This window comes from Melopsittacus undulatus, chromosome Z (assembly GCF_012275295.1).
Source record: "Melopsittacus undulatus isolate bMelUnd1 chromosome Z, bMelUnd1.mat.Z, whole genome shotgun sequence".
NCBI classification, from domain to species: domain Eukaryota; kingdom Metazoa; phylum Chordata; class Aves; order Psittaciformes; family Psittaculidae; genus Melopsittacus; species Melopsittacus undulatus.
In genome coordinates, this window is record NC_047557.1 from 101,848,345 (window position 1) to 101,861,639 (window position 13,295).

Sequence of the window (13,295 nt, forward strand, 5' to 3'; positions counted from 1 at the left end):
CTCCCAGCCTCGCTGCCCTGCGGTGTCCGGTCCCCGCTGCCACAGGACTATAGGTAATAACTGCACCGACCGATGGTGCCGCTGCCGTCCGCGGGCAGGTCTGCTGTGGGTCCCACTCTGACACCCCCCATGTACCTCCTGCCCCCCCGGACCCACACCCGCCGCTGGGGGGCAGGCTCCGGGTGCCGGGGGCGGACGGCGCCGCCTCCGTCGGGACGGGACGGGGCGGGACGGGGCGGTTCCCGTTCGGTGTGGGTCATAGGCGGGCGCTGTGCGGCAGGACCGGACTCACCTGCGGTCCGTGGTCACGGACCCATCGCTCCGGTACACAGCGATGGGGCAGCGAGGGGGCTGCGCGGCCCCAGTGCTGCTGCTGCTGCTGCAGGTGAGCATCGGGGCCGTGGGGCTGTGTCCGTGCCCGTGTCCGTGCCCGTGCCCGTGCCCGTGCCCGTGTCCGTGTCCGTGCCCGTGTCCGTGCCCGTGCCCGTGCCCGTGCCCGTGCCCGTGTCCGGTACTCACGGCTCTCTCCGGGCAGGTTGGACACCGGCTCTGCCAACGGGCACCGTCCTGCGAGCCCGGATTCACCGCGGACACCTTTGCCATCGCCGTGCCCAGGGACAGTGTGGCTGCGGGACGGGCGCTGGGCAGAGGTAAGGGGGAGATGAGGGGCTGGGATGGGTGCACAGCATAGGGGCGGCTGTGGGGATGGGGTTGGAGCCGAGGGGATGGGGTTGGAGCCGTGGGGATGGGGTTGGAGCCGTGGGGATAGGGTTGGTGCCGTGGGGATGGGGTTGGAGCCGAGGGGATGGGGTTGGGGCCGTGGGGATGGGGTTGGAGCCGAGGGGATGGGGTTGGAGCCGTAGGGATGGGGTTGGAGCCGAGGGGATGGGGTTGGAGCCGAGGGGATAGGGTTGGTGCCGTGGGGATGGGGTTGGAGCCGAGGGGATGGGGTTGGAGCCGAGGGGATGGGGTTGGAGCCGAGGGGATGGGGTTGGAGCCGAGGGGATGGGGTTGGAGCCGAGGGGATGGGGTTGGAGCCGAGGGGATGGGGTTGGAGCCGTGGGGATGGGGTTGGAGCCGTAGGGATGGGGTTGGAGCCGTGGGGATGGGGTTGGAGCCGAGGGGATGGGGTTGGAGCCGTGGGGATGGGGTTGGAGCCGTGGGGATGGGGTTGGAGCCGTGGGGATGGGGTTGGAGCCGAGGGGATGGGGTTGGAGCCGAGGGGATGGGGTTGGAGCCGAGGGAAGCGCTGGGTCCGTTGCAGGGGGTGGCAGTGGGGTGAGAAGTGTGCTCGGGGAGTGCGGTGGTGATAACAGGGACAGGCACTGCTGGCGTCGTGAGTGGCTGTGGGCATGGCGGTGTGGGCATGGCGCTATGGGTATGGCGCTGTGGGGATGGCGCCATGGGCATGGCGCTATGAGGATGGCGCTATAGGCATGGCGGTGTGGGCATGGTGCTATGAGGATGGTGCTATGGGCATGGCGGTTTGGGCATGGCGCTATGAGGATGGTGCTGTGGGCATGGTGGTGTGGGGATGGCACTGGGGGCATGGCGCTATAGGGATGGCGTATGGCCATGGCGCTATGGGGACGGCTCCCCACCGTTGAGGACAGGCTCGCTGCACACCGGTACAGGTGGCACCAGGACGGAGCCGTGGCTTTGTGCTCACGGTGCAAGGCCCGCGGTGCCGGTGCTGCCACCGCCGCCATGGCAGGGCCTGCAGGGCCTCTCCCCAGGTGTGCCGGTGCGGGTGGTGCACACCCGTCGGTGCCGCCAACAGGGCCATGGGGCCTCGACGGCACCGCAGGGTCCTGGCATCCGGGGTCTATGGGGTGAACACATGAAGCCTGGTGCTGGGGGTGCAGGGAGGCAGCAAGGAAGTGTGTGTGCCTGGGGGAGCGGGTGCTGGGGACCCACTGTGTGTATCCTGTGCATCCCCACTGGTGATCCATGGATGCTGCATGGTGGATGAGGGTTGCAGGCTCCCAGAGCAGTGTTCAGACCATCACTGTGCTCATTAATGGCTTCTGGGGCCTTCCAAATGCAGCCCTGGTTCCAGAAGGGCTTTGCTCGGTTGCAGTGCACAGCCAGGAGTGAACCCTGCCCCACAGCACAGGAATTGCCTGTTGTTAGCTTTGTGACTGATGATTAACGAAGCTCAAGCAGCCTGTACCCGGTACCAGGGCGACGGCAGCCCCACGGCCTTGGCGTCAGGGCTGTTCTCTAGAAGCCAGGACCTACTGGAAATACCCTTCTCAGAACTTCCAGTTTCAGGTCCTGGCTGACACACAGAGCATGGGAGGAGCGAATGGGTGATTGCCTGTGTGTGCCATGGGCCAGCTGGGTAATGCCTGACCATGAGGGTAACTGGGCATGGTGGGAGCTTACCATGCCACCCCCCACACCATGCAGCACTCCAGTCTGGCTGCCGCGAGGGCGGTGATGAGGCAGCCTGTAATTAGCCTGATGAGCTGAGCGTGGTGTTTCGGTGTTCTCACTCCAACAGGTCTGGACAGGCTTGGGCTGGGGAAGCAAACATCTGCGCGGGGGCTGATGGGGACCCTATGGCTGTATTTGATGGCTGGGGAAGGGGTCTATGGGGCAGCCACATGGTGGGGCTGGGATGTTCCCACACCAGCCCCACATGGGAGACCCTCAACAGTCTGAAGTTAGGGTGAAACTGGGGTGACGTCAGTGGGTGCCATCACCTTCACCGCAGCTCCCAGCCGGGTGATGTGAGCACACCCCACACACCCCCTTCCGCCTGTTCCCTCCCCGTCAGTGCTTGAGCAAACAGTGAGTCAGGCTGTGCCCAGCCCTGGTGACACGCTGTGGGGTGGGGGGGGACTGTGCTGCTCCCCATCCCCCAGTGGGGTCTCATCCGCCTGTACTGGTCAGCACTGGGCTTGGCTGTCCCACCTGGGGGGCTTGGGGGGGGATACACCTGGAGCCCCCCCTGAGCTCTCCCCCCCATTCCCAACGAGGAGAGGGGGCCCCGGGGAGGGGAGGGCTGAGGACAGGTTTCCTTCAACGGAGGAGCTGGAAAAACAGGTTGTACGTGTCCGGATGGGAAGTGGGGAGAGGGGGAGCGGGTGCTGAGCACACAGAACCACTGCACCCACCTGGTGCAGGGCTGAGCCCTGAGCGCTCATTGCACCCAATGTGGGGCTGGGGGCTGAGAGCCCATTCACTGCTCCCATCCGGTGCAGCTCACAGGTGCCAAGCCCTGTACCTGCACCCATGGGTGCTGGGGTTCCTCCCCCCCGCCGCCAACAGCCTGTGCTGCGGCAGCACCAGGCCTGCCCCGGCACGTTCCTGCCCAGCCGGCAGCACCGGTGCCGCAGCCTTTGCCGGGGGTCCTGCCATGGGGCCAGGCTGGGCTGGCAGCACCCGGTGCTCCCAGGCTGGGTTGGGGGCTCTGTTGGCTCTGCCCCCAGCCCAGGGCTCGGGGATCACTCCCCACTCATCCCCATCCCATCCCTGTTTTCCCAGCTCCATGTGGGCTGATGTGAGCCCTCGGGATGGCCTCGTGCTGTGCCATGTCCCACCGTGCTATGCCATGTCCCACTCCAGCTCCTGCTCTGTGTGGTGTGGGTCACACCGGGCCCGACCATGGCAGCACCATGGGGGCTCCGGTCCGTGCTGCTGGCGCACACAAACCCTGCCCCAGACAAAGGGTGTTTGTTCAGGAGCTCCAGCAGCACAGCCCCAGCTCATGTGATGTTGTTGGTGGCCCAGGCGTGGTCAGAGCCTCCCCATGGACGGCTGCAGACACCATGGACTGGTCCCAGTCTGTACTGGGCCCGAGCAGGGTGCCAACCTGGTGATGCCAGCACCGCGTCTGCTTTGGGCTGTGGTGGGTGCTGCTGTCCTGGGGACCCCCACCAGAGGTGGTTGAGGCACCAGAGGGTGTCTGGGCAGGTTGGGTGCCCCCAGTGCTGCTCTGTGCCACCAGTGCACTGGGGCTGGCACCTTCCTGCCACACAGATTAATGTCCCCCTCCTGCAGCTGGCTGCAGTCTGGGCTGTCCTTGCTGCAGACATGTGCCCATGGTCCCTGGCCATGCAGGCCTAGGGACCATTATGTGTCCCCAGGCACTGAGGCACCGTAACTCACCTGTGTGCAGAGTCCTGTGGATCAGCTCTGGCTGCCCCTAGAGCCCTGCTGCTGGAGTGCTGGGTGCCAGGGCACTGGGTGCTGGGTGCCAGAGCACTGGGTGCTGGGTGCCAGGGCACTGGGTGCTGGGTGCCAGGGCACTGGGTGCTGGGTGCCAGGGCACTGGGTGCTGGGTTTCAGGGCACTGGGTGTCACTGCGAGTGAGTGGGTGCTGCCCCTGTTTCTATTTGAAAGCAGCTGTAGCAGCAGCTCAGGGCACAGCATGGGTGATACACCACACTGGGGACATGCTGCACCGCAGCGATGCACCACACATGGGGTTGTGCCACATGGCGCAGATGTGGCAAGTGTGGGGATGTGCAGTGCATGGTGCTATAGGTAGGAACGTGCTGTCCTGCATGCCGTCTGCCTGTTGTCATGGGCTGGCAGGGATCCAATGGTACAGCCAGTTGTGCCGTACCCATAGCAGGGATGCCCCGTGTGCTGTGCCACACAACATGCCCAGGACAGGATGCTGGCAGGACATGCAGCACAGTCCACCCCTGCCATGCCTGCTGTCCCAGGGTCCTCCAGGTCTCTGTGCAGTGTGTGCCTGTCTCACACTATGCTGTGCCCTCTGGCTCTGCCCCCTGCCCTCAGCAGTCCCTGGGGCAGCACCAGGACCCCCATGCCCACCCGCTCTCCCTGTCTACAGTGAGCTTTGGGGACTGCGGTGAGCAGCGGCGTGCCCCATACCTGTCAGACGACACACGCTTCAAGGTGAGCAGGGATGGTGTCGTCTCTGCCACTCGGCCCCTGCACCTCCGGCGGCAGGAGATCAGTTTCTCTGTCCACACATGGGATGCTATGGGCAAGAAGCACTCGGCCAGAGTGACCCTGCGCAGGCGGTGGCACCATCACCATCGCCACCATGACCAGGAGCAGCAAGAGGTAAAGTGCAGCCCCTCTCTCAGGATCAGCACAGGCCTCTGCCCACAGCAGAGCATGCAGAGGCTTGGAAAGGTGCTTGCACCGAGCTTAGACACTCTCCCCACAGGACACTGCAACCGAGGTGCTGACCTTCCCCAAGGGCAGCCACGGGCTCCATCGGCAGAAGAGGGACTGGGTCATCCCTCCCATCAACTGCCCCGAGAACGAGCGCGGACCCTTCCCCAAGAAGCTGGTGCAGGTGCGTGCCCCATAGGGATGTGGGGCAGAGGGAGGGGGGGCAGTGGTGCAGGACCCCTCTAACGCTCTCTGCCTCGTCACCAGATCAAATCCAACAAGGACAAGGAGACCAAGGTGTTCTACAGCATCACGGGGCAGGGGGCGGACACCCACCCCGTGGGGGTCTTCACCATCGAGCGTGAGACAGGATGGCTGGAGGTGACGAAGCCGCTGGACCGGGAGGAGATCGACAAATACGTCGTGAGTGGGGGTCCGGGATGGGGGGGTCAGGATGGGGGGTCCGGGACGGTCCTGGGGCCACGCGCGGCTGACGGTGTCCTGGCAGCTCTTGTCCCATGCGGTGTCAGCCAACGGGCAGCGGGTGGAGGACCCCATGGAGATCATCATCACCGTGACGGACCAGAACGACAACCGGCCGGTCTTCACCAAGCAAGTCTTTGTTGGCTACATCGAGGAGAATGCAAAGCCGGGTACGTGGGGGCTGGCAAGGTCATGCTGCCGTGGCTGGGTCCATATAATGATGTCCAGTGGGTTTTGTGCCATGAATAAGATCTCTCCTGCTTGTCCCTGTGTCCAGGCACATCCGTGATGACAGTGAACGCCACGGATGCAGATGATGCCATCAATGTGAACAACGGCATCATTGGCTACTCCATCCTCAGCGAGGAGCCCAAGAGTGCACAGCAGATGTTCACCATCGACCCAGAAAGAGGCATTATCAGTGTCATCGGCACAGGGCTGGACCGGGAGGTAGGAACCCTTGCTGCATCCCAGAGGACAGCACAGCAGCTCAGGGATAGGACTTACTGTGGGGAGTTGGTGGTGTTTGAAATCCAGGGTCTGGCTGTTCTGGGGACTCACCATTCCTCATGCACTGTCCTCTGCTCTAGGGGTGTCTGCAGCCCCAGAAGCTCATTGGGATCTGCAGTAGGGATGTTACAGGGGTCTCTGCTGAGCCCAAGGAGTGATGGACTGCTAGCCCTTTGGGTGGGCAGTGGGGACATCAATGAGTATCTGTGCTGGTGGTGAATATGGTGGCTGGAGAAGGGTGGAAGAGCAGTAGCCAATGCTCCTGGAAGAGGGGAACATACCAGACCCCATCCCTGCCCTAACCATGGTGATTTTGGCTTGCAGACCACTCCCAACTACACACTGATCATCCAGGCTGCAGATCAGGAGGGCAATGGCTTGACCAACACTGCCACCGCCATCGTGGAAGTCACAGATGCCAATGACAACGCTCCTGTCTTTGACCCCACCATGGTACCTGAGCTGGCTCCCATGAGCCACTGCCCTCTCTGGGCCATCTTGGTACACGTTCTTCCCCCCCAGGGTGTCCTGGACCATGGGGCTGACCCTCCTTGTTGCCTCTTTTGCAGTACAAGGGGACAGTGAATGAGAACGAGGCAGGGGTGGTGGTGACACGGCTGCATGTGACAGACCGGGACCTGCCAGGCTCCCCAGCATGGCAAGCTGTCTACAAGATCAAGACTGGGAACCAGGATGGCGAATTCAGCATCACCACTGACCCCAAAACCAACGATGGCATCCTGAAAACAGCCAAGGTGGGTTGTGCTGTGCAGCCACCCCAGTGCCAGCTGCCTCTTTGCCAGCACTCCCTAGCTCATGTCTCCTGCTGCTCCCCACCAGGGCCTGGACTATGAGACCAGGAACCAGTACAACCTCGTGGTGACAGTGGAAAACGCCGTCCCCTTCACCGTGTCCCTGCCACTCTCCTCTGCCACCGTCCTGGTGACAGTTGGGGATGTGAATGAAGCCCCTGTCTTTGTGCCCCCAATCAAGAGAGTGGAGGTGATGGAGGACCTGCCAGTGGGGCACCAGGTCACCTCCTACACGGCCCAGGACCCTGACAAAGATCAGAGGCAGAAAATCACGTGAGTATAGGAAGGTTGGTGGCAGGGGCTGTGCTGCAATGCTTGAGGGGCTGCACTGTACCCACTGTGCCATGCACCCCTTCCTCCCCCTCACAGCATCCCCCCCACTGTCCCCTTCTTGCCCTAGGTACCGCATGGGGAGTGACCCTGCAGGGTGGCTGACCATCGACCCTGAGAATGGCATTGTCACTGCAGCCCAGCCGCTGGACCGGGAGTCGGTGCACGCCATTAACAGCACCTACAAGGCCATTGTCCTGGCTGTGGACAGTGGTGAGGAGCACCCTGCCTTGCCCTTTGGGAAGGGGCTGCTGCCACCTGTGTCCTACCGCAGTTCCTGGGGCAGGGACTGGGCTGAGACCACCTCCCCAGGTGCCACACTAACTCCCAGGTTACCACTGCAGGGTCACCAGATGCCACTGGCACAGGGACGCTCCTCCTCCTTCTCCAGGACGTGAACGACAATGGGCCCATGCCGGAGCCCCGGTTCTTTGATGTCTGCAGCCGGCAGCCTGAGGATCAGACACTGACCATCATTGACAAGGACCTGCCACCCAACACCTACCCATTTGAGGCAGAGCTGTTGCATGGCTCTGGCACCAACTGGACTGTCACGCTAAAAGGACAAGGTAGGTGCTGCCTGGTCTGGCCTGGCCACCTGCTCTCAGTGTGGGGTGGCAGGGAGACGATGAGCGGGGTCCATGCCAGACCCCCTTGGCTTTCTGTGCTCCCCCCAAGCACAGCTGGTGTTGTCCTTTGTGCTGGGGGACTGCACCAGCGCCAAGAGTGTCCCCAAACCAAGGGGCAAGGGCACACCTCTGAGCCCAGCTGCTCTCTCTGCCGCCAGACCAGCTGGTGCTGAAGCTGAGTAAGGAGCTGGAGCCGGGGGAGTACAGCATCTATCTGCAGCTGACGGATGGCCAAAAGAAGTCACAGGTGACACAGGTCAAAGCTCAGGTCTGTGACTGCGAAGGGCCAGCCAAGAACTGTGAGCGGAGAGCGTTCATCGCCAGTGGACTGGGTGTCCCTGCCATCCTGGGCATCCTGGGGGGAATCCTGGCACTGCTCAGTGAGTATTCGGGATGGGGGCAGGATGGGGATGGGAACAGGTCATGCTCACCCTGCCACGCTGATGTGGTGACCTCTGCTCGCAGTTCTGCTGCTGCTGCTGCTGCTCTTCGCCAGGAGAAGGAAGGTGGTGAAGGAGCCACTGCTCCCACCTGAGGATGACATGCGGGACAATGTCTACCACTACGATGAGGAGGGTGGTGGAGAGGAGGACCAGGTGGGATGACTGTGCTGGGCTGGTTCTGCTGGCTTCCTGTGGCACCTTTGGTCCTTCCCATAATGGTGCCTATGGCATCCCTTGAGCATTGTCATCTCATGTTCTCCCTGCTCCAAACCCACACAGGACTATGACCTGAGTCAGCTGCACCGGGGCCTGGACGCCCGCCCTGAGGTGATCCGCAATGATGTGGCCCCCCCGCTGATGGCTGCCCCTCAGTACCGGCCTCGTCCTGCAAACCCCGATGAGATTGGGAACTTCATCGATGAGGTGAGACCCAGCCCCACGTGGTGCTCCAGGCAGGACTGGGGGTGAAGCCACTGATCCATGCTAGCACCCTTGTGGCTCCCCCAGCCCAGGGAACAAGGGCACTGACCCTCTCTTCTCCCCTCACCCAGAACCTGAAGGCAGCCGACACGGACCCCACAGCTCCCCCCTATGACTCCCTGCTGGTGTTCGACTACGAGGGCAGTGGCTCTGAGGCCACCTCGCTCAGCTCCCTCAACTCCTCCTCCTCCGACCGTGACCAGGACTACGACTACCTCAATGAGTGGGGCAACCGCTTCAAGAAGCTGGCAGACCTGTATGGTGGTGGGGAGGAGGATGACTAGGACCCCCGCAGCTCGCCTCATTTCACCCCACCGGACTGATGTTGGTCTTTGCCTCCAACACTCCTCAGCCTGATGTCCACGTCCCCCTCAGTCGGCGCAGGGGAATTGCAGGGTCACCAGGGCTAGGGAGGGCTTGTTTTTGGGGATCTTCCTTATTTCCTGCCCCCTTCAGCTCCAGGCAGGGCATGGAGCCACCCAGCCCCTTACCCACCCTGGCTGCATGGACCAGGGTCAGCTCCTCTTCCCCAGCAGGGACAGGCTCCCAGTGCCTCCCTTCCTTTGCTGCAGGGGAAATAGGATTTCTCTGACACTCTCCAGAATACCTCGTGCTCCCTACCCAGACACAGCCACCAACCTGCCATGTGCTCAGCTCACAGAGCTGGTGCTGGGAAAGGGGGCAGCCCTGGCACCGTGCCTCTGCCGGAGCAGGGCGAGGTGGTGAATACATGCAGACCAAAGATGCGCCGTCATGCGCTACACATGGGGGATTTATATTTGATACAGTACATATAGGCAGTTTTCTATTTTTCTGTATCCCAGATTATGATGATTTCCTGCTGTGTCATGCCATGCATAATTATTGTGCAATGAAAGGCGCTTTCGGAAATCAAGCTGGCTTCACTGAAATTCTGAATTCTGCTTTAGCTTGTTTGTATTTTTTATCATGGGAAAAGGGTCTAATGCGGGCTGGGAAGCCAGCAGTTGTCTAGTGTTGATTGTACGGTTTTTATATAAAATTGAATAATAAATTGTCTTAAGAAAACCAAACGCAGCTCTGCTGGTTGCATTGCCTTTGCTGTGCTTGGTGGTCAGTCTGCATGCAGAGAGCCTTATTGCCTGTGGCTGTGGCCACTGCTGCCTCCAAAGGGCAGATGGAAAACACCCAAACCTGTGTAAGAGGGATGTATCCATACCAGAGCGAGGGTTTTCTCATCACCAGGGCCTGGCCACTGACAGCAGGTCCCTGCTTTGCCTTGCACCAACTCTCCCTGGATGAGTCCTAGGGAGAAAGAGAAGGGCACAGCATGAAGCCAGGCTTGTGCTTACCGTGGTGGCTGCACGCACTGGCCTGACACCCTGACCTGCACACAGCAGAGGTGAGGAGGCTGTCAGCAAGTGAGAGATTGCTGATGTTGCTGTGACCTCCCTCCAGAAGCTCTGCCCTGTGAGGAAACACAAGGGAGCAGCACACCCTGCGGTGCTCGAAGGCTTCGAGGCATAAGAGGGTGGCAGAGGCACTCATCCGGCTTCGTCACACTCCTGGGGAAGTGAGCTGCCCTCCTGTGTGCTTTGCGACACGCACACAGCCTGTTTGTTCCAGAGGAGGTCTGGCCACTAACCCTGAGAGCCGGCACCAACACCTGTTGTTATCCACCTGTGGAAAAGTTATTGTAAAGGATTATGTGTGTGGAACCCTAAAATTTGAGTTTAGAGCTGTGTGTAGCAAGACGAATCAGTGTCCTCACAAGCTCACACACCTGGAGCAGAGGCAGCAGGATGAGCAGTGAACCACCTGGACCACAAGAGTACAAATCACTTCAGAAAGATGAGGAAGGCAGAAGTGATTTTGGAAAGCTCATAAAACCTGAAGATAACTGTGTTCTAAAGGAACGTGATTCATTGCAATTCTAAAAGTCACTCCCAGCGGTGAGACCCTTGCTCACAGAACATACATAGTGAAATGTGTACTGTGGTTTTAAACAGACAAGGGCCAACAGCTGTAGGTACAGGCTGTGTTATACAAGGAAAACACTGCCTTTCCCTGTGTGAAACGTGTAGCTGGTGGACAGTCTGTGACAGCTCTATGGGGTTACACCGAGCACTCAGCCCTGTGCAGACATCACCAGAACAACCATCTTAACTCTTGTGTATTAACTGGGACCTCACCTTGCTCGTCTCTGCCTCCACAGGCCCATTACAGGACGTATTTGGGCTCTTCCCTTGCAGAACTGCTGTTTTCCTTCCGGGAGCTGTTGGCTTCTGCTGGATGCGGCCCCAGCTTGTGCTTGGCACAGGGACGAGCCTTGGGGAGGGAGGTCCCACAGCACACGGCTCAGTGCACCGGGGCTGAGGGCCCACAGCACACAGCTCTGTGCACCGGGGGAGGGCCCACAGCACACCGCTCTGTGCACCGGGGCTGAGGGAGGGCCCACAGCACACGGCTCTGTGCACCGGGGCTGAGGGCCCACAGCACACGGCTCTGTGCACCGGGGGAGGGCCCACAGCACACGGCTGCCTGCACCGGGGGAGGGCCCACAGCACACCGCTCTGTGCACCGGGGCTGAGGGAGGGCCCACAGCACACCGCTCTGTGCACCGGGACTGAGGGAGGGCCCACAGCACACCGCTGCCTGCACCGGGGCTGAGGGCCCACAGCACACCGCTGCCTGCACCGGGGCTATAGGGAGGGCCCACAGCACACCGCTCCGTGCACCGGGGGAGGGCCCACAGCACACCGCTCTGTGCACCGGGGCTGAGGGCCCACAGCACACCGCTCTGTGCACCGGGGGAGGGCCCACAGCACACCGCTCTGTGCACCGGGGGAGGGCCCACAGCACACCGCTCCGTGTACCGGGGGAGGGCCCACAGCACACCGCTCCCTGCACCGGGGGAGGGCCCACAGCACACCGCTCTGTGCACCGGGGGAGGGCCCACAGCACACCGCTGCCTGCACCGGGGCTGAGGGCCCACAGCACACCGCTCCCTGCACCGGGGGAGGGCCCACAGCACACCGCTCTGTGCACCGGGGCTGAGGGGAGGGCCTACAGCACACCGCTGCCTGCACCGGGGCTGAGGGGAGGGCCCACAGCACACCGCTCCGTGCACCGGGGCTGAGGGAGGGCCCACAGCACACCGCTGCCTGCACCGGGGGAGGGCCCACAGCACACCGCTGCCTGCACCGGGGCTGAGGGCCCACAGCACACCGCTGCCTGCACCGGGGGAGGTCCCACAGCACACCGCTCTGTGCACCGGGGCTGAGGGGATGTCCCACAGCACACCGCTGCCTGCACCGGGGCTGAGGTCCCACAGCACACCGCTCTGTGCACCGGGGCTGAGGGGAGGGCCCACAGCACACCGCTCTGTGCACCGGGGCTGAGGGGAGGGCCCACAGCACACCGCTCTGTGCACCGGGGCTGAGGGGAGGGCCCACAGCACACCGCTGCCTGCACGGGGCTGAGGGGAGGGCCCACAGCACACCGCTGCCTGTACCGGGGGAGGGCCCACAGCACACCGCTGCCTGCACCGGGGGAGGGCCCACAGCACACCGCTCTGTGCACCGGGGGAGGGCCCACAGCACACCGCTCTGTGCACCGGGGGAGGGCCCACAGCACACCGCTGCCTGCACCGGGGCTGCTGAGGGGATGTCCCACAGCACACGGCTCCGTGCACCGGGGCTGAGGGGAGGGCCCACAGCACACCGCTCTGTGCACCGGGGGAGGGCCCACAGCACACCGCTGCCTGCACCGGGGCTGCTGAGGGGATGTCCCACAGCACACGGCTCCGTGCACCGGGGCTGAGGGGAGGTCCCACAACACACCGCTCTGTGCACCGGGGCTGAGGGGAGGGCCCACAGCACACCGCTGCCTGCACCGGGGCTGAGGGGAGGGCCCACAGCACACCGCTACCTGCACCGGGGCTGAGGGCCCACAGCACACCGCTCTGTGCACCGGGGGAGGGCCCACAGCACACCGCTCCGTGCACGGGGCTGCTGGCAGTGCTGAGGGGAGGCCCGTGCCCGCACGCACACACACGGGTACCGGTGTCCTTAACCAGCACCGGCTCCGCCGCACCGGGGCTGCTGGCAGTCCGTGCCCGCACACACACACACCGGTACCGGTATCCTTGGCCAGCACCGGCTCCGCCGCACCGGGGCTGCTGGCAGTCCGTGCCCGCACACACACACACACGGGTACCGGTGTCCTTAACCAGCACCGGCTCCGCCGCACCGGGGCTGCTGGCAGTCCGTGCCCGCACACACACACACCGGTACCGGTGTCCTTGGCCAGCACCGGCTCCGCCGCACCGGGGCTGCTGGCAGTCCGTGCCCGCACACACACACACCGGTACCGGTGTCCTTGGCCAGCACCGGCTCCGCCGCACCGGGGCTGCTGGCAGTCCGTGCCCGCACACACACACACCGGTACCGGTGTCCTTGGCCAGCACCGGCTCCGCCGCCGCCACACCGGGGCGTCCCCTCAGCCAACATGGCGGCGGCCAGCACGTC

General features: G+C 63.0%; 1 protein-coding gene across 1 annotated transcript; it reads left to right on the top strand.

The window, feature by feature from the left end:
• The first annotated feature begins 248 nt into the window (after positions 1–248).
• LOC101879729 (cadherin-1-like) lies at positions 249–9,829 on the top strand. Its single transcript, XM_034072563.1, has 16 exons — positions 249–385; positions 536–650; positions 4,811–5,046; positions 5,153–5,284; positions 5,368–5,523; positions 5,609–5,753; positions 5,861–6,033; positions 6,418–6,546; positions 6,663–6,848; positions 6,934–7,178; positions 7,306–7,448; positions 7,580–7,804; positions 8,023–8,244; positions 8,330–8,460; positions 8,587–8,730; positions 8,859–9,829. Exons 1-16 carry the CDS (start codon positions 335–337, stop codon positions 9,069–9,071), a joined length of 2,646 nt encoding a protein of 881 aa, XP_033928454.1. The 5' UTR covers positions 249–334; the 3' UTR covers positions 9,072–9,829.
• The last annotated feature ends 3,466 nt before the right edge of the window (positions 9,830–13,295 follow it).

Bases quoted from the DNA above. Each gene is read 5' to 3' on its own strand.
- LOC101879729 (XM_034072563.1), top strand. From the start codon at position 335: ATGGGGCAGCGAGGGGGCTGCGCGGCCCCAGTGCTGCTGCTGCTGCTG. The intron at 7,179-7,305 runs GTGAGTATAGGA...TTCTTGCCCTAG, and splicing joins GATCAGAGGCAGAAAATCAC to GTACCGCATGGGGAGTGACC. The intron at 8,461-8,586 runs GTGGGATGACTG...AAACCCACACAG, and splicing joins GTGGTGGAGAGGAGGACCAG to GACTATGACCTGAGTCAGCT.